Source organism: Apteryx mantelli, chromosome 18 (assembly GCF_036417845.1).
Source record: "Apteryx mantelli isolate bAptMan1 chromosome 18, bAptMan1.hap1, whole genome shotgun sequence".
NCBI lineage: Eukaryota > Metazoa > Chordata > Aves > Apterygiformes > Apterygidae > Apteryx > Apteryx mantelli.
The window spans coordinates 12,108,950-12,128,105 of record NC_089995.1 but is presented as its reverse complement, the minus strand read 5'-3'; the positions used below and the strand labels follow the sequence as shown (position 1 = coordinate 12,128,105).

Here is a 19,156-nt window from a genome sequence, read left to right as displayed (position 1 = left end):
GTTAAGGAGTCCTAATATTTATTTTGTCCTAGATTAAATAAAGTGTTTAACACCTACTGCACTTTTAAACATAAGTGAGGCTGAGGCCTATCTCCCTACGAAACTAACCTCCACTGCTCATACTGTAGTTCACAGAAAACGAGAAGCCTCTTTTTGCATCTAAGTAATGGCATTCTCATCAGAAGAGCTGTTGCTCCACAGCTGATGAACAGAGACCTACATTGCTGGTACCTACAAACTAATCGCCAGGTATCGAAACGCAGCTGGGTGTACCAGCAGGTTAACAGGCTGCCCACGCTATCAGCAAGGCTCCATTGCCTGGTTAACACTACTGCTACCGCATCTTGTTCAAAGTTGCTCTTACACTACCAATGCTTGCTACCAATGAGGTGTTGCTTACCCAGCTCAGCACCAGCCGGAGGCTTGCCCACACTTTAAGGGATAAACAGCATGCAATGAATCCTTAATTCCCATAAGCATTATCTACAAAGTGACCTTTGTCCAATGAATTGCTATAACCCATCGGTAGTACAACTGCTTCTGCTCAGACTTAAATTGCTTGTCAGTGTAGTACCTGCCCATCCGGTCTGGGTCGATGATTAGAGTTACTGGATGTTAAGTTAATAGAGATGCTTAAGTCTCTCGGGAGAGTTTTCAATTCTCCCAAAATCATGCAAATAGAAAGCCAGTGACTTCAGTGTGATTGAGCCCTCAATGGAGCTTTGTCTGGCATTTATAGCAACAAAACAGACATTTTGTTATTGAGGTTTTTTTGTTTAGGTTTTTTTTTGGGGGGGGGCAAGAAAAATTAAAGAATTTAATTAGAGCAAAGTTATACACTAAACTACAGTTGTAGAATAAGGTATTTTATTTTGATTAGAGACAAATAAGTTTGTACCTAAATATACAGTAGTTTGAACTCCTGCTGAAGTCAGTGATCTGATGTTTAACTCCAGTCTGCTGAGTTACATAAACAAACTAAAAAGATATGTTCCTTCACTTAAGGCCTGCTTAGCATCTTTGAAAACATAAGACAGCCATCAACAGTGGATACTATTATCAGAGTAACACTTCTGCATCCCATATACTATAAGGGAACTTCTTAGACAACCGCCCAGCACAGTTGCAACTGAACATAAACTGCACAAGACCCTGAACCTCTAGCAATGACAGATTTAGTAGCTCCTGCCTCGCAGCACTGAAAGCCCAGTCGATGCAGTCAATGCACAGAAGAGACTGTCGCACCCAAGAACAGAGAGCTGATCGCTGAGCCTGTTACGAGCTACATATAGAGCAAGTAATTAGCTCTTTGATGCCATCATGATCCAGTGCGTGTCTGAGACTTGTCAATATTTCCTCAAGTAGAAGGTAACACACAAATTGTTTACACTGGTGCTGCTGTCAAAACAGCTCTAACAAGAACCAGCCCCAAATGCTCTTAGGTGTCTATTCAGTCAGGAATATTTAGCTCACTTATCCCTCAAATCAACATTTTCCACACTACTCCATGAATAGGAATTAGTTGACAGTGCTGCTGTAATTACTTCCACCTCAAACACTTGCACTGACAATGATTAGATAATCCAAAGAGCAAATCGGGATCCGATGTTATGCAAGCGACAGCTATTGCTCTTCTCTGCAGCACACCTCCTGAAACTTCCAAAGCACTCCCTGCGAGACCTTCCCAGAAGCCTAATCCCAAATTTAATTCAAATATCATAAAAATTAGCATCTACTTCCTGTGATCTCTTCTGAAAATTTCAACTTCTAACAGCCCAGCAAGCAGGCAACACCATAAAACTCTAGGGAAATAACAACGTGACTGTATGAAGTCGATTGTCCGAAAGCCAGCGAGGTGATCCAACATGTGTGTCCAAGGTCACGTCAAATCAGTCAGTTCTATTTTTGGCTCCTAAGATCAGCTGATGTAAGTCATTACCACCACTGAAGTTGAAGGAGGAGTGACTTCAAAGGAATTATGCAATCTGAGCATTTGGATCGCTGCCTCTCAGTACTATGCCTTATAAACCGGGCAGAATTCCTCAGTTATCCCCACCACTTCTCCTGATGCTGGAAATGCACTGCAAGGCAAGGAGCTATTACCCTCAGCTGCAACTGGCCACCATTCGGCTTAGTAAAGTGGAAAGATTTCCCTCCGACTTTTCTGGGTTTCATGGTTCAGATATGGTTTGAAATATTCTCATGCAGAGCAGGAAACTGAAGCCAGAGCCTTGTTGTCCTGCGTGATTGCCTGCATCCTGGACCTACTGTAAAAACAGGCATGAGCAAGGAAGAGCGCCATGTCAGCCACTACCACCTCCAAACTGATCAGAAAAGAAGAGCTAGATTTCAAACATTCAAAAAATCTCATTCTTTGCTACATGAAAATTCTGCACAGGAAACAGAAGTCTTTGAATTTATAAAAAACAAAGTTTGCAGTTCAGCTCAAGTTGATTTTCCCCCACCGCTCTACACTTTGGTTCGGCAGCTGATCTAAAAAGAGTGCCCAGGAATAGTCAAACGTAGCTTAAAAATTTGGGGGTAATGCTATTTTTTGTATCTTGGGTCAGGGGGTGGGGGATTAAAACTCTAAGCCATATATTTCCTCAGCTAAATTTTTAAAAATAGCCAATGCACTAAGGCAAAACAAGCCTATTTCACTTTAGGGCCAAAGAATCCCATCGTGTACTTGTTTGTTATTTAACAGGGATAAAGAGAGGTCAAGGAGAATAGTACCAAGTATAGTTTGGCAAATTTGTCTTGCCAACGAGCAAGCCTCAGGGAAAGCTGCCCCATTTTATTATTGTGTTGTTTTTCTGCTCCAAAACAAAAAAATTCCAGTGGCATGCATTTATAGGGACTTCTTGTCGAATAAACAGCAGATCTGCTTTCCTAAAAGCAGTAAATGAAAGTGCTATCATGCAGCTTAGGGTGACATTCACAGTCTGGGCTACTGCCAAGAACTTGACTTCTGCAATTCTGATAACCTAAAGGACAACTCAGTAACATAAGCAATTTCTCATAGTATGTTCTCAGCTTCTTTGTACTAAAAGCCACACTGTTCCTTTATCCAAGACTGTAGACAACTCACCACTGAAGTACTTCAGTTGCACATGGAAAATTGAGAGGTTTTTGCACTAAACTTTGTCAGGGAACAACCAGTGGGTTGGAATTTTATATACAATATCCCTTCCAACAGGGAGGTGTTTGGTTTTTTTCTTTAACCACACATTAAGTCAGCCAGGTAGCATTAAATATTTGTATCTTAATTCCTGTATGTAAAAAGAGGCAGTGGTGACTATTCTGACTCAAAGGTAGTAAAGGGCCCTGAAACAGAATTCCGGGGCAGGTGCACATTTGTGACTGGATCTAGAATTTTTTCCTTTGCATTTAAAAATATATATATATATATTTCCAGAAATCCAGCTTGTAACTCAATCATTTAGTTATATCCATTTCTCAGACATGTTTGAAACAGTAAACCTCCATTAGGTAGCTGTTTCTGTGAACAGCTGGAGGACAGCTTTCTATTAAAAAGGTCTAGGCATCACCAAATATGCCGCCTTATGTATCAAGTTTAATGGGATGTTTTGGGGAATCTAGTGAAGACTCCACAACTCTTCTGGGACATCACTAACTCCAACTAAATACTTTTATTTCTTCCATAAGGTTGTGATTTGCCTCTACTTCTCCAGCCCAGCTGTCTCTTCTGCTTCATCTCAAATAAAGATACTGTCCCCATATACTATTGGCAGCTGTGTTCAGCACTGTTTCATTCTGAAGAAAAAAACCACACAATACAACTATAAATTATAAGCAGAGAGATTACTAGGAAGAATTATAGCTGCAAATGTACCTAAGTTGTACCTGAAATTTGTTTAGAGTGACTTTAAAAGTGCATGGAGAAGTAGACTGGTTCACTGGCTTTGCAAAATAAGCAGCAAAGTTGTCCACGTGTTGTCTGTAAAGATATAGCTGCACTTGGCAACAGGACAATTTTACTTTCCCAGAATATCCATTAATATTAGTGTTACAAGCAAGTGATATTGCACTATTCATTGTGATCAGGTTATAATGACTATATAAATCAAAGCTGTTTTATATCAAGCTATCCTCTTCTCCAGGGAACTAAAGAAAATAATCTAGATTTCTCCTCCTTCCCTCAAGAAAGATTTATATAGATGAATAAACCTCACTCATTCCCCTACATTTTCAGAAACAATATTTAAAATAAGAAGAATCAATCTGCAGTTGCTAATAGGAATGAAGCAGCAACCTCATCTCTGTGCATCCTGAACAGGCACAAGCGAAGACTGCTCAACACTGCAAAGCTTTGCCATGAAGTTACAAAACCTGACTTTGACCCTGGCTAGAACTAGCCAGAATAAGACAGTGGACAACTAAAAACGCTTGGCAGATCTTGATGAATTTATATACCTTTTTATTCACACACATTAAATCATGATACAAAGCAAGTCTGCTGATCTAGAAGATAAAGTGTTTTAATCAGTCTTTCGGGGGGGGGGGGGGGGGCGGGAACAAAGGAACAGGATGGGACTTTTTCCTACTCTTCTCCCTCCCAGCTGAAATTGCATTAACCTAAAGTGGTATTTTTTATTAAAGATTCAGGCTCAGAACTGTCATTTCTCCAGCGTCAGTTTAAAGTGCTGGAGAGCCAGATGTGAGGCTAGAGAGTCATTCCCATTTGGCACCCTAGTCAAAATGCACAACTAGAACTTTTGTTTTTTTCCATTTTGGGGTCTTTGAGGGTTATGGGGGATTCATTCTACACACAAGATTTACTTACTTCCAAAACACCCCCAGCAACTGAAATGCTCTTTGCCATGAAATAGGGCTCAGTTTGATTCACTGCAGGGTAAGGAGAGGCACAATCTAAGCACAGAGAATAGAAAGACTTGCCTGCATCCACCCTTTCATGCATAAAATGACTTGCCCAAGATTACTGAACAATTTAGCAATGGAGCCTTTGTTCCAGTTCGCATCCATGCTACGCTGCCGTCACCACTGGCACAGGTCAAGTTTGGCAGATTTCAAGATGGGCTGAGCTCATGCAAAGACAGGAAAAGATTTCCAGATGCATTCCTCCTTGGTAATAGAATTTTTAAAAAGGGCACCCAGGAGTTTGAGAGAACCCTTTACAGCAAATCCCTGCAAATGTCAATAAGGTAGTTTAGAAGCAATGTCCCCCCTTCAAACTATTGATGCACATAACAGCCAGAAGGTCCAGAGTTTAGCAGCATCTTAATTAGGGATCCTAGCCAGGTGCTGAAGCACTTTATCAGAGAAGTCTGCTTCTTTCTCCACCATGGATTTCAGGAGGGCTTCAAGAGGACACTACGGGCCCAATCCAGACAGGGCAGAGAAGCCAGACTCAGCAGGACACCTACAACAGCATCTGGACTTTGAGTACATGCACCAAGATAGGCTAGGAGCAACCAGGACACACAACAGGTTGGCACCTAGAACAGGCCAGTGATACCTGCTTAATGTAAAATGTAAATTAAGAAGAGAGAACTGCTATTTAGTAATTGTTCATCCCACATGAGTATCCTAAGCATGCAGCAAAGGGGTCATTTATTCTTTTCCTTCTCTACTCAGCGCATGGTGGCTTTTGGCAAGCATTCCTTACACACAGCGAGTTACAGGAGACCTGTTAACAAACTCCTGTGTAAATAAACTGCACAGTGTGTAACAAACTACACAGTAGATGTAAGGTATAAGCAGCAATGCTGTTTGACACGATGGAAGGAAATATAGAACCTGACTCCATTTTTCAATTTCTCTAGTGCCTGTCTAGCATTTCAGGACCTGAAAAAAGTTAAAAGCAAGACTTCAACTTCCAATCCATTCTCCTGCAGAAATCATTAGTTGGATGCAGTATCTTTAGACAGAGATAATTACCTAAAATATCCTCCTACTTTCAAGGCCCTTCTTTATGGGCTTACAGCCTTCACAGTAATAGTTTTTCATCAGGCACAGAAAAGGCTATCACTCTGGGCTGTGTTAGGCCATTAGAGCAAAGTGCCTCCCAGTGCCAAGAAGCATTTACAGCAGAAGTCCTCACTTGCTAGTGACAGTTTAAAAAAGTCAGAGTGGAGCTAAGCATCCAATTTGGTGCCTTGAACATCTGCTAAGCTTTATATATGAGCACAGTTAATTCTAGGCATGAAACTGGATAGGTGAGAAATCAGTCTAGGACTTTAGTAGCTAAAGGAAGGGGGGGAAAAAAGTAAAGGTTTCCGTGCAGACTAAAAGCTGGCTGTGCAGGCAATTCAGGCTGGCTCTGCGCTCCGCAGAGCCCCATCGGATGTGCTGCTCTGCCGGGTCAGGCTGTTAGACTGGGCTGGTGAATTAACCCAGTTTAGTGCTGTCCTGGATTAGATAACTGCTGCATAACTTGAAGTGCCACCATGAATTATGGTTTGGGGGTTGGGTCTTTTTTGGTCACTCAATATCTGACTTGGTTACTCTAATTATGTGGGAACTAGAGGAAAATGGCATAGATACAGCTCATTAACAGTTCATGGAGCTGGCTAATTAGCACATGAAATGCAAAAAGGCTGCAGACCACATATGCACTAATCTTAATAACAGGAACTCGCCACTATGGCAAGAGCATAAGCTCCCTGGTTAGAGCAGCTGGAACAGGGATGTCTCCCGAGCTCCATGTCCAGAAGGCGCAGGCAGCCTCGCTCCGCATGCGGAGATGAGCTGTGCTTGTTCAGGCTCTGAGAAACAGGCTTCATTTCAGCCTCCTACAGCACACAATCATTTGTAAGAGCTGCATTTCAGAGCTGGACTCAGTTTCAAGACTACCTAAGTTGAGATGAGAAAGGCAGGAAGTATATGCAAACCTGGCCTTTATCTCTGCCGATCGCCCCAAACTGTCAGCAGCCCAAAGCCAGAAATGGGAGAAGGGCTTTAATTCCTCAGTCTTCAGTGTATAACCTGAGCTGTTCAGCTGTACCTGTCACCACCTGCCCACCTGATAAGTTGAGTTAATGACACTCACTATGCCTTAGGTGTTGCTTGGAGAGCCAAGGATGACAAATGCTGTATAAGCCAATAACTAACAGAGATAACAGTATTTTTTGGTCTGTTGTCATTCTTTGCCATTCACCAGCTAGTTTAACTGCAAGCTTCAGAAAACGTCACATCCTTTAGTACAATTTACACTACCTCCCATCCCCATACACACACACTCTCTCTCTCTCTCCACACCTCAAATAAGTCTCAAGGTATCCGTTAATCCATCCTACTGCCCTGCCACAAGGTCAGCCTATCTTATTCCTTCCACATTTTCTTTCCTGACATTACAACCCCGCAGCAAGCCATGGGTCATTCCCCCAACCCCTTTGGGAGCTGGATCAGTTTTAAAATTAAGATGAATTTGCATGAAACAGCAAATATTGCTACCAAGTGAATCACTGCAAGTTGGACTTCACCAAAATACAGTGCATTGTTAAGAGTGACAGAATTGCAGCCCCTTAAATCATGGTAACAAGCACTTCAGCATTACCTTACAGGACTGCAGCAAGTAATTGAAATCATTTGGCCTAGACTGCTAGACAGACCGAGGCTCTGCTCAAAGCTGCTGCAGGAAAGAGCCCGCAGCAATCGAAGCGCACGTCCCATTTCGAGCACTACGGCGCACTGACTTCAGAGCGGCGATCTCAAACGCACTGAATTACTGAAGGCCGGCGCACAAAAGGGTTCGAGTCGCACAGCGAACCCATGGGCCTGCTCTCAGTAGCTGGACTTGCTCCTGCGCACAAACTGATGAACCCACGTATAACGGAGTGCAGTTGCCCTGCCAGAATGTTTAAAGCTACTAACCAGATGAAAAGTGTCTCCTCTTAAAAGCATCTTGCTTCTCTCCAGTCAGAGTGCATTCCAAGTATAATGCCAGGCTTTTAGACAGTGTAAACCAAAACTTGCACACAAGTTTCTTCTCAGCAATGATTTGAAAAGCAAAACGACTAGACACTAGGATTTCTACCAAAGGTGTAACTGAGGCCAGCTTTTTTTTTTTTTTTTTTTAAACTCTTAATTACTTCCTAAGAGAGACGGATCAAATAAGGATTCCGGAGCCATATTTCCCTGGTACATAACTTCCCACCTGCTCTTGCAGTCCTATGGCATTTGCTCAGACTTCACATTACTTCAAAGGGACAAATCCAGCTTCCGTTAATTTTTCGTGTCACTTCAGTGTAGCAGAAGTTAAAGTGCTCAAGAGTTCATTCACATTTAGGCAGACTCCAGCCTCAGCAAGGTATGAGTGCTGCCTAGAAAGCGTCTACGAAAGCTAAGCACAACACTGTCCTCTTACTTTGCACTGCTTCATTAAACAGAATGGCTACTTGCATTCTACCATGGAAGCACTGTGCCAAGAGCATGCCGCTCACTCGTATGCGGTAAATTCAGCACAATCAGTTAACATCTATCTTCATCGGTGCTGATGCATTAGTCAGACCATTAAGAGTAGTTTTTCCCTTTGCTGATCATACAGCATTGATGGTTCCCCAGATAAACATTATACAGGAAGTAAAGGGACAACTTAATCTACTACATTAAGGTTATGTGGGGGGGGGGCACCAGTGATTTTACTGTATTGATATTTTTAATTGAAACAAGTTACATTATCTTCAGTAAAGGAAATAAAAAAATTTATATTCATTCCAATAGCCTGAACCTTCATCAAGTGCTGTCAGAAATACCACTGAAGTCAGACAAGAAGATAATAGGAACAGTCCATCAACACTCACTGTATACCTAAAACTACAGAAACATCAAATTAAGATGTCAGTCTCAGGCACAGACCTTACATCTGTTGCTTTTCTTTTAAAGGCTTTCACAGACACTGCAAGATGTACTAATTTATCAACGATCTACCTTCAATCAAGTAATGCCAGTTTACACCAGCAGCAGAATTAGCTTCACACTATATAACAAATTGACGATGGAAAGGCATCAACCGGGGGTGGGGGAAACTTCACCTTGTAACAATTGGTTTCCCACCATTCAGTTATTCTTGGCGCATTCTTCTGTACGCACAGCAGCTAGAAGCCAGCTGCAGAAGATGTACAGACCTTTGTCTAACAAAGAAAAAGCAAATAGCAGGAAAGGAGAACAGCCAGGAAAGGTGACTGACAGAAGACGCGGGAATTGTTTGAGATAAAAGCAGAAGAACATGGGCACCCCACTCAGGTGTGCACTGGACTTGAAGCAAGAACTCCACCCTTGAAACTAGATAGAGCATTGGCAAGAATCTCTTGTTTACTAGTTACCTCCTTTATGAAGGGAACCATATTTGGCAGGCAGACAGTCTGTTTTTGAAGCAAAACAATGAGAACCTGAAAGAAAACATGGAAGCTAATTTAGTGGAAGACATATGCTGGAAAATCAAAAAAGAAAATTGCTCTTTCTATTCCTAAAAGGTCACCATCAAAACTGCTATTTCAGACTCCAAACCATGATCTACATAATCTTGCACCTTCTGTCTTTCACAGGAAAAGTTAGAGAAGTTGTTAAGCTTGTCTCCTTGAACCAACCTAGGCTGTCTTGCTTGCCTGCACACAGTCGCAAAGATCAGGTTTGCCTATTTTCAAGGCACACAAACCTCAAAGTTTGCCAGCTCAGTTTTGAGTCAGCTTTGGATCACAACATCTTGGACTATGAATGATTTCCCAAAAAATTCAGGTGCTGCCCCAAAATGCAACTCAAAGACAGGAAAAAACAGTATGAAAAGTGGGGGCCATGGGAAGGAAATCAGAGGCTTGCTTCTCTGCTCTGTTTTAGAAGGCAATGTCAAGATATCATAAGAAACAAAGACAGGCAAAGCCTCCTTTCAGCTCGGTCTGAACACAGCACCGAGCGCCAGTCCCTTGTCCAACGCGCAGATGATGCAAGCCGAACAGCTGCTGCCCAACAGAGCTCTTGTCCGCTCACTCTGGAAACGCAATCTTGGCATCAAGGACCTTTGCTTCAGTACTTGAGGTAACTCCATCAAGATAGCTACTGACTTATTAGACTCAACGTCACATTAACTTTGTGTCAGAGGACGTCTGGAACCAACTTGTCCATGGGCTGACAGACCCAGCTCCAGCAGCCAGATGGAGCTGCAGCAGGTCTCACAGGACATTTGCTGGTACTTCTCCCCTTCCCAGCTCAGGGACAGAGGCTCAAAAGAGTCCTAGAGCCTATCCCTGCTGCCACTGAAATGAACCAAGAAATCTTAATATATGTGAATTTGTTCCAACACCTTATTTAGCAGTTTTCTAAAAATATGAGTATCCAACAGGCTTAATATCTTGCAGGTTGAAGTTGGTACAGAGAAAATATTCAGTTTCTCTCTGCTGTCTCAGTACTTCCAGACTGAGAGCAGCTGTATGGTGAACACTAGAGCGTGATTAATGAGGCTGCTTCAAGTGTAGGTACAGGCAGACAACTCCCCCCCCACACCCCGGTCTTGCTTTATTCTTGTTTCCAGTGTTCACAGCTCATACTCCAAAATCCTCATATTAGGTTTCTGGCATGCTTATTCAAACACCAGTCTCTAACCATATGGTTCCAGTCCTGCAGATTGTCTCTCCCCCCATCTTATCGCTCCTCCCACAAGGCTTTGCAGAAACCGTGTTAGGCAGAACTTGTAAAAGTGCATGTCATTTTAACTGTTCAACAGCAATCTTCTCAATGGTGTTTCTACAGAAGTCAGTAGAAGCAGAAAACCCTGAAAGCTTCAACTCTTTCCAGTTTTTGACAACCATCAATTTCAACTGGAGCTAAAAACTTCCATTTTCTCATTTTTGATTTCTTAAATAAAGCCTTATATGAAAGTTTTTCCAAACTTCTATGCAATAACCAGAAGTTTTCACATCTACTTCTACAGTAAGTGGGTGCAGTAAACATTAATGTAAACTTTCTAAGAAACAATCTACAGCAAAAAAAATTACATTTCTCCTCTTAAATCCAGCATGCTGCCACTGTTTTCATGCAATACTCTAAAATACAAAAAAAAAAACCTCCTGATTTTCATTGAATTTTTTTGCTTTTTAAAATAGTAAAATTCTTCAGTATTGCAGGTAAAGTATTAGTCAAGACAGGAAGCAGTCCAGAAACCTAACAACTCTTTTTTCTTTGAGTTCTTAAAAATCAGTCCAGAAATATCTGGCAGCTAGCACAGCTCACATTACTCCACTCAAGCAAGCATTTCCTAGAAATAAGCAACTAGCAACGAAGTCATGAACTCAGCTCCATTCTCTGCCCCACTGAAGACCAAATTATTACAAATTTCTATTATGGGATATTATAAGAGAGCCCTAGTTCTGCAGCAGAGGACACCACATATACCACATTCCTTCACACTGACATGATTATGATTTTTTGGGCTAGTCAGCCCCATCAAGCAAAGAAGTCTGATCCAGTTTCTGCCCTTAACAAGGTTAATACTAAAGAGGGAACAACTCTACTTTTGTAGCTCCAGTCATCACATCTTTCATAAAAGGCCTTCTTACAGTTACCACTGATTTTTATCTCCCCAATTTTCCTATGACCAGGACTTGAACAAATGGTTAAACTGGTTTGGAGCAGCGTTAAGTGACCATGTTCAGAACACTGGCAGCCACAGCCGCCTTTCATGTCATGCTACGTGCCGATCCATGGACCAGCAAGATGCATGCAGTTCCTTTCAGAAGCACAATTTCTGATTTTTCCCCTTCCGTCCCTTCCAAGGAGTCAGTTCTTAGCAGTCAGATTTTTGTTTCCAGCCCCTCTGGAAAGGGCAGCCAGATGCTCAGGTGTGTATTTGGAGGCTGTCCCCTGCCACTTACACAAGGGCACCCTAATCATAAGAAATAATGAGAAAAAAAAAAAATAGTGAAAGCTGTTTAAAACTCCATTCTATACATTTGCTTCCACAAAATCAGCCCCCACCAACAAATGGGGACAAAAGCCCATAGTCAGGACTGTAGGAACATGCCAGATGCTGAACAACCCAACGCTTGTCAGCATCCTGGGGGACATTGGCAGATCTTAGCATCCCTGGGAAACTTGCATGGACAAACACAAGCATCAGAAACACACTTGTGGACCTCAGCTACTAAAATCCAGCTAACCCTCGCTCTGGGTGCTCAGATCCTTTTGTGGATCTGGCCCAAATTTCCATGGAGGACCCACTTTCTAACAGACAGATGAGGCTGATCATTCCTTGCATAACAAGGAGGTGCCTCCAACAGATGGGGTTACACACAACACAGAGCAGGCTGTGCAGACTGTGGATTTAATTAGAAGTGTTGTTAAACAGATATGACTGCAAGAACAGTGCTGAGGCTCGTCTGTAAGTGCAAAGTGGAAGACACCTCATGAGACTTGGAGGAATCTGCAGAAATCCATTAGCAGCGTCTCCTTTGCCAGACAAAGGTACAAGAAACTGTTAGGTTAAAAATCCACATTGTTCCTCTCCATGTGCTTTATTCTCTGATAAAGAGATATATGAAGACTTTCCAGAGACTTTGGTTTTTAGGAACAGATATTTAGCTGTTAGCACAGCTCCATTAAAGTCAATGGATCCTCCCAAATGAGTATTTTTTAATAGCCTGTAGCAATACGATAGTAATATAAACTGTGGAGCAAACTCCCAGACCTCCAATGATTATATGCAGAAGTACCTTCATAAAACCATGGAGATCATAAAATAAATCAGGCTCCATGTTAATAATGTCCAATTTTGAAAGTTCTACACATTATTTTTAGTTTAAGATTCTTTTCTGGGTTGTAAACATCACATGTTACAGGTAATATATTTTCCAGAAAGACAAATGCTTTGTAAGGCTTTTCTAACATACATCAAATGGCCAGGATTATTTGTATTAAATACTTTTGCCATGCAGAGGCAGTAATCTATGTATATTAATTCAACCGCATATGTTGTCTTAGACAGTTCCAGTTTTAATAATCATGCTTTTTTAAAGGAAAAAAATTTCATCTTCTTCTAGAATACAAATCTTAATTCTCATATGCAAATTATTTTAGTATTTCCTATTGTGCTTTAAGATGTGTTTGAACTTTAGTGTTTTCTTGAATCCTTTTTGAAAATGTGCATATAAGCTCAGATAGGCTACTTCTCTGATGACTGTGTGAACTGAAGTTGTAAAATTACAATTCTTACATCTTTGCCACGGAATCAAGACACAGACAACCTGAAATATCATTTTGCCAGTCAGCCAGCTAACATAAGTAGTTTCCATGTTAAAGAGAAGCTTGCTGAAGCAGAAAGCATCACAACTGCTGAATTATATTTCCTTTGCTTTAGAATAACTGAAACACAATATGCAAACTGCACATTCAAATTTTTAACCATAATTCATTCCTTATTTCAGCCTAGATTACTATTAGGTTAGGACACAGATCTTTCATATAGACAGTTTTTCAGAATAAAGATAGTTTAAGGGCTTTACTAGCAAGACAGATGGGACTGCTTCAGCACAGGGAAGCTTGAGGACAGCGGAAAGAGCACGAGAGCACAAACTACTGTAGATGGCTCCACATCTATTTTAAGCCTTAAATTTTTAAGGGATGTAGTCTATCCTTGCCTTTGGATTTTTCTTGGAAGATTGTTCAGTAACTCAGTCTCCCCATATTGCCTATGCAGAGCTTTGATCCACCTTGTACCACAAGAGGTCAAACATCACCATATGCAGAATGAAGTTCAAGTCTTTATATACCTTTTCTATTGACGACTTTAAAAATCAATGCTTTCGGGAAGAGAAACAGGGATGCAATGGAAATACTGGCACCCAAGCCAGATGTGTTTATAGTAGACAAAGCTTGGGAGAAAGGGTATAGTCAAACCTGTACTATCTTAAGGTATACTCAGTAAGGTATTTTACATCTCCTGGAAAGCAGTAACATAGGCTACTGCAGCCAAACCATCAAATGGGAGGAAGGTACTTAGTTTCCTAAGAAGGCAGAGATGAGAGAACATGTTTGGAAGCCAATGCTTCTAGTCATTGAAGTATTGTGCAGAGTCAAACCAGACTCTGCAAGGCTTTGCCCAGCTTTGAAAACGCATAGCTTGACCCGAGACATCTCTGCTCCACACCAGCCCATCTCAGCTGGTTCTCCAAGGCACTTCTGTCTGACCAGCACTATTTTGCTTTTAGCTGGATACAGCTTAAGGCAGTTGCAGTTCATCAAAGATGTTTCCCTCTGACACTAATAGCACTGTGTCACTTAATGCAATAAGACACTCCAAGTGTATTACTAGCAACCAAGAGCTAGGGATTGACAGCTAACCCCATGGCGTCTTGCTCCAGCAATCTCTCAGATATCAGGAGGCAGGGACAGCCCAGATGCCTATGGGCTCCACGGGGTCTTCTGAGGGGAACAGCACCATCTTCGAGGCCCTGTGTGGGGGACAGATGGCACCTCAGCTCTGGGCCTGCACCCCAGGACACTCCTGCCCTGGCAGAGCCTGAGGCAAAGGTTGCAGGGAATTACCTGCTGTCCCTCTGAGCCTACAGCTCTTACTTCTAACTACAGTTGCAATCATGGCAGGAGAAGACATCCTTAGAGCAGCTTCTGTGCTCTATAATCCTCAAACTTGAAACACACCTTCCAGCAAAGCAGAGCTTAGGTGTGGGTGCAGGAATGGCAAGCTAAGCCCTTAATCACAGGCAGCTCAGTGGAAGTGTTAGGTTGCAACCAGTGCACACAGCTCACCCTGGGAGGAAGGGAGCTCAGAGTCTGAGGGCCCCTTTCCCTTTAAGGCTCTTTGGGCAAGTTTTCATTCTGAAAAATCTTCCAGGGAATCTTAAGTCATCACATCCTGCTCTTCATAAAAGCAACAGATTTTAGGTGGTGTCAGAGTGCTGCAATCAAGCATTTGGGCAAGAGCACCACAATCTACTTGCTCAGTGGATGAGGACCACCTTTGAGGGGAGCATCTGAGTCAGCACCAGTTTAACAACCTGAGAACGACAGCAGCTGAGAGTCAGGCTCGCCAGCATAACAAAGTCCTCTGTTTCAAAGATCTGTTCCTGTTCCAATTTTTTAAACACTCAGTTGAACCAGTCCAGCCCAAAATAAAGTCCAAGTGTGTTCACAAAAAGTACACACGGACCTTTCCTTAAAAATGAAGATATAGGGATTAGACTTTTTATTAAAGACAGAAAACATCCCCCACAATATATTTCCCCCCCCGTAAAGGTCACATCTGTATCACAGAACAAGACATTACAACCACAATGACAAAAAATCATTTTAGGTTCAGAAGCCACCAAAACTCTTGTGTTTCCCATATTGTTATAAAGCACTTCGAGCTGATCAAAGGTGACTGCAAGCAGAAGCACTCAGCATAGCGGAGCATTTGCTTACTCAAAAGACAGGCCCAGTGGTCACTCTAGGAAGTACTGCCCATGGAACAAAGCTGATTATATATATATATATATATATAAAGTTTTTTTTTAAAGGAAGCCTATAATGTTGCGCATTTATACTGCCAGCAGTTTTCTAGAAGACAGTCTCCTCTGTGTGTCAGTGCTAATGACATAACAGAAATATCATTGGCTGAGGGATTTATATTTTCCCCTATAAGGGTGGAAAGAATCAAGAACAGCACCCTTTCTTCTGGATATATTTGGCTCTGCAGAAGACACATGTGCTACCAGTGTTGCTATGGAAACTATTCTATTAAATTAAATATGCAAATTTAATATTTAAAGTGTACATAAATAGTCCAGGTACAAAACTATAATTGGCCCAAATTAGATTTTAAAATTAAGTAGGGCCTATCAGAATTGTCATTTTTCTTTTACAGGAGTGCAGCTTGGTTTTGAGCAAGATGCTTTTCTGCATCCCTTTCTTTCCAAATCAAGCACCTGCACCCCAGTTATTCTGAAAAGTCACTTCTTGAGATAATTTGTAGATGCAAGCTCCACTCCTAGTTCCCTTGGTGATGGAATTACCATAGCATTACAGAGGAAAACCCAGGAGCTGAATTCAGTCTACAAAGACAATTCACTGATTATAGCTGTGCCACCATAATATTGGAAGGTATTTTAATAACTCCCACTTACATCTCACCACACACAGAGTATTGAAATCCTTCTCAATTAAACAGGAGTCCTACATAAGGCTGGAGGCAAGCTTCTCCTTCCTATAATTTTCATGGTATGGGGATAAAGTTCTTCTTTTAATGTGTTCAACTGGAAACTTTCAAGTCTGTAAAAATATTTTCCCTTCTCATGTCACCTCAAACTCCCAGGGGTGTAATGCCCCTCCTCAGTCTAGCTACTAGAAAACAAACTCTGCATAGTTCCTTCTCCTCTGAAGAGCCGAGTTCTCATTTGCCACCTAGTAATATTGCATAAAGCTCTTCCTAAAGCCCAGTGGCAACACCAGGTGCTCAGCCAGCTTCAGTATCAGCCTTGCACACACACACCTGCATCAAGGAGGGAAAGCAATTCCCAGAGCAGCAAGGGGACACCATAGCTGCGGCTGCATCCTGAGAAGTGAGTGCTGACAGTTAGGCTGCTGCAGCAATCAACACATTGCATTTAAAGAGCTCAGGGTAATCATAATTAACCCAAGTACTCACTTTCACTTAGATGTTGTAAGTAAGGGCACTCTGAACTTAAGCTTATAGAAAGTGCAAGTTACAGGAAGGAATCTGTGACCATATTTCAACTGTTTATTTCCACGTAATTAGTGAGTGAACCAATACTCTAAGTTGAGAGCTACAAGGAGAGAAAAGCATTACAGTTAATAAGACTATTTATTTTCAAACATGTGGAGGCATCAAGATTTGCACAGGTGACCTCAGCTTCTTTGCCCCGGGCCTCTACCACCAGATTTAAAGTGGCAACAGCTGGGTCACGGTCAGCCGGAGCTGCCTCCTGACCTTCTCCGCAACACTGGAGCACCAGCAGGACAGCAAGCCTGGAGCTAAGGGCAAGTGCAGAGCTCCTCATTTTAGGAGGTCTACAGCCACGGCCACTCCCTGGCACTTTGCTTAGACTTCTTCACAGAATCAATTTCCACCACCACCACCCTTTTCACTCTTTTTCAGTCATTTAATACAATACAAGCCTTTGGAATAAGAAGTAAGATTAAATAAAGAAACTGTCTTTTCAAAGAAAGCATTTAACATTTGTTCCACTTCTACAAGCTCACTGTGGTTCTCCATTTCTTCCTCTGTTTGTCATTCGACTGTCAAATCTGCATATAATGAGAGGACAAGGAACACATTCCTCATCCTCCCACAAGAAGAGGGTTTTGGAAAGCTTTGATAAAGGAAGGTCAGATGCTTTAACAGAGTTTAAGCTTATCTCAGTAGATGTGCCTTATTCACAGGTCCATGAGGTATCACTGCTACAGTATGGAGAGATGTGTCACCGTTTAATCTTAGTCTTCATTTATGATGGAACAAACTGAATGCTTCAGTTAGAACAGGATAGTTAGAATATGCTAATCCTGCCAGATTTACTGCAAGTTCTCTCATAATAAAGTTATCTCCATCTATCACTGAATCACACAGTTCATAAAGAATGAATTACACCCAGCAAATCCAGGTATATCATCTTCCACTTAAAAAGCTACCTGCTGGAATATTTTAAAATGCTTTCCAGTCTCTAAGCAAACTACAGAGATAGAGGTTACCAAAACCGTACAGAAACCATTGAACATGGATATAGCAAGATAATGAAACATTAGTTATAAGAAGCCAGGAAAAAAAACTTCCAGTTAAACCCCCCTGTAACAAATCCCAATGTAAAATTCATGCTATGAATAATTCACAGTTGCCAGTTCAATAACCTATCAGTTCTTGGTAACCACTAGAAATGAGTTACTCTCCTGTCCTGAGGCAAATACACCAGTTAGAGCATTTTATATACACAAAGCCTTCCTTGGCTCCAAGTCCCCCTCAAGCCACGCAGGCTCGGGAAGCAAGACAGGAGGCATGGAGCACGCAAGTCTCATCTCCAGCCGCTTGGGTAGCTTGTTAAAGAGGACAGGTAGCAGCACCCCAGGAAGGGCAGGCACAGGCTGTGCTTTAAAAGAGCTAACACCAAAAAAGGTACCGTAGGGAACCGACCTGCCACTACTGTATATCCAGCAGCTACAACTAGAACTATGAACGTATGGTAGTAAAAGAAGAACAGGACCCCAGCGGCTGCAGCCCGCCCCGGCGGGAGACCCCCGGCACAGCCCCCGGGGCGCCGACCCCTCAAGCCGCCGCCTTCCTCCCGGCCATCCTCCTCCTCCCGGCGCCGGGCAGAGCCCCCCGCTCGCACAAGCCTCCCCCGGCCCAAAGTTGCCGGCACCGGGCGCTGCCCCGTTCCCCCCGGGCGGGCACCGGCCGCGGCGCTGCCCCGAGCGCTGCCCGGCCGCGGCACCAAGCGCAGAGCCGGGACGGGCGGGGAGCGCAGCCTGCCCCGCAGGCAGGACCCCCGTATCTCGGCGGTGGGGAAAAACACATATAGTACATATACGCATGTACACAACGCATATATATATATGCAATTAGATGCCTTCTTTTTCTCCATTCCCCCCCCCCCAAGTTTTTGCGCGTGTGTGCGTCTCCTCTCTGGAGGCACCCGCAGAGCGCAGTTTGCAGAAGAGGAGGGCAAAGAAAAATTTAAAAAAATAAAAACCCGAGGCAGGTGCCCCCCCAACCCCCCGGCCAGGCGAGCCGCGGAGCGGGGCCAGCACTCACCCCCAGCCGCCTGCTCCGGATGCGCACGTAGCCCTGCTTCACGATGTCGTTGAAATTGGAGGCCATCCTTCCGCGCAAAGTTGGAGGCGCCGCTCCGCGAGCCCGGGCGGCCGCGCTACGGAGCCGCGCAGCCCTGCGGGCGGGCGGCCGCGCTGCTCCGCACCGCCCCGCGCAGCGCCCCAGCCCCGCGGCGCGGGCAGGGCTGCCGGCGGCACCGCCCCCGCGCTGCGCCTCCCTCTTATCCCCCCCGCCGCTTTCGCTGCAGCCCCCGGCTCGGGCGCCCCGCCGAGCGCAGCCCCCCTCCCGTAGGGCTTGTGGTCCCCCCCAAAAAAGTCGTTTCGAGGAGCAAAGGGTTCCCCCCGCTCCAGGTCGCGGGCTCCTTCGGGAGTTGTGCTAAAGGCTGCGCAAATGTTTGCAGCCACC

The 19,156-nt window shown here is 43.3% G+C and overlaps 1 protein-coding gene across 1 annotated transcript in view; it reads right to left on the bottom strand.

Annotated features, from left to right (window-relative positions):
* DOK5 (docking protein 5) overlaps nucleotides 1-18,799 on the bottom strand; it is a 45,080-nt gene extending 26,281 nt beyond the window's left edge. The window contains exon 1 of the mRNA XM_067307635.1: nucleotides 18,734-18,799. Coding sequence (XP_067163736.1) covers nucleotides 18,734-18,799 — 66 coding nt within the window. The remainder of the gene's footprint in view (nucleotides 1-18,733) is intronic.
* Between the last annotated feature and the right edge of the window lie 357 nt (nucleotides 18,800-19,156).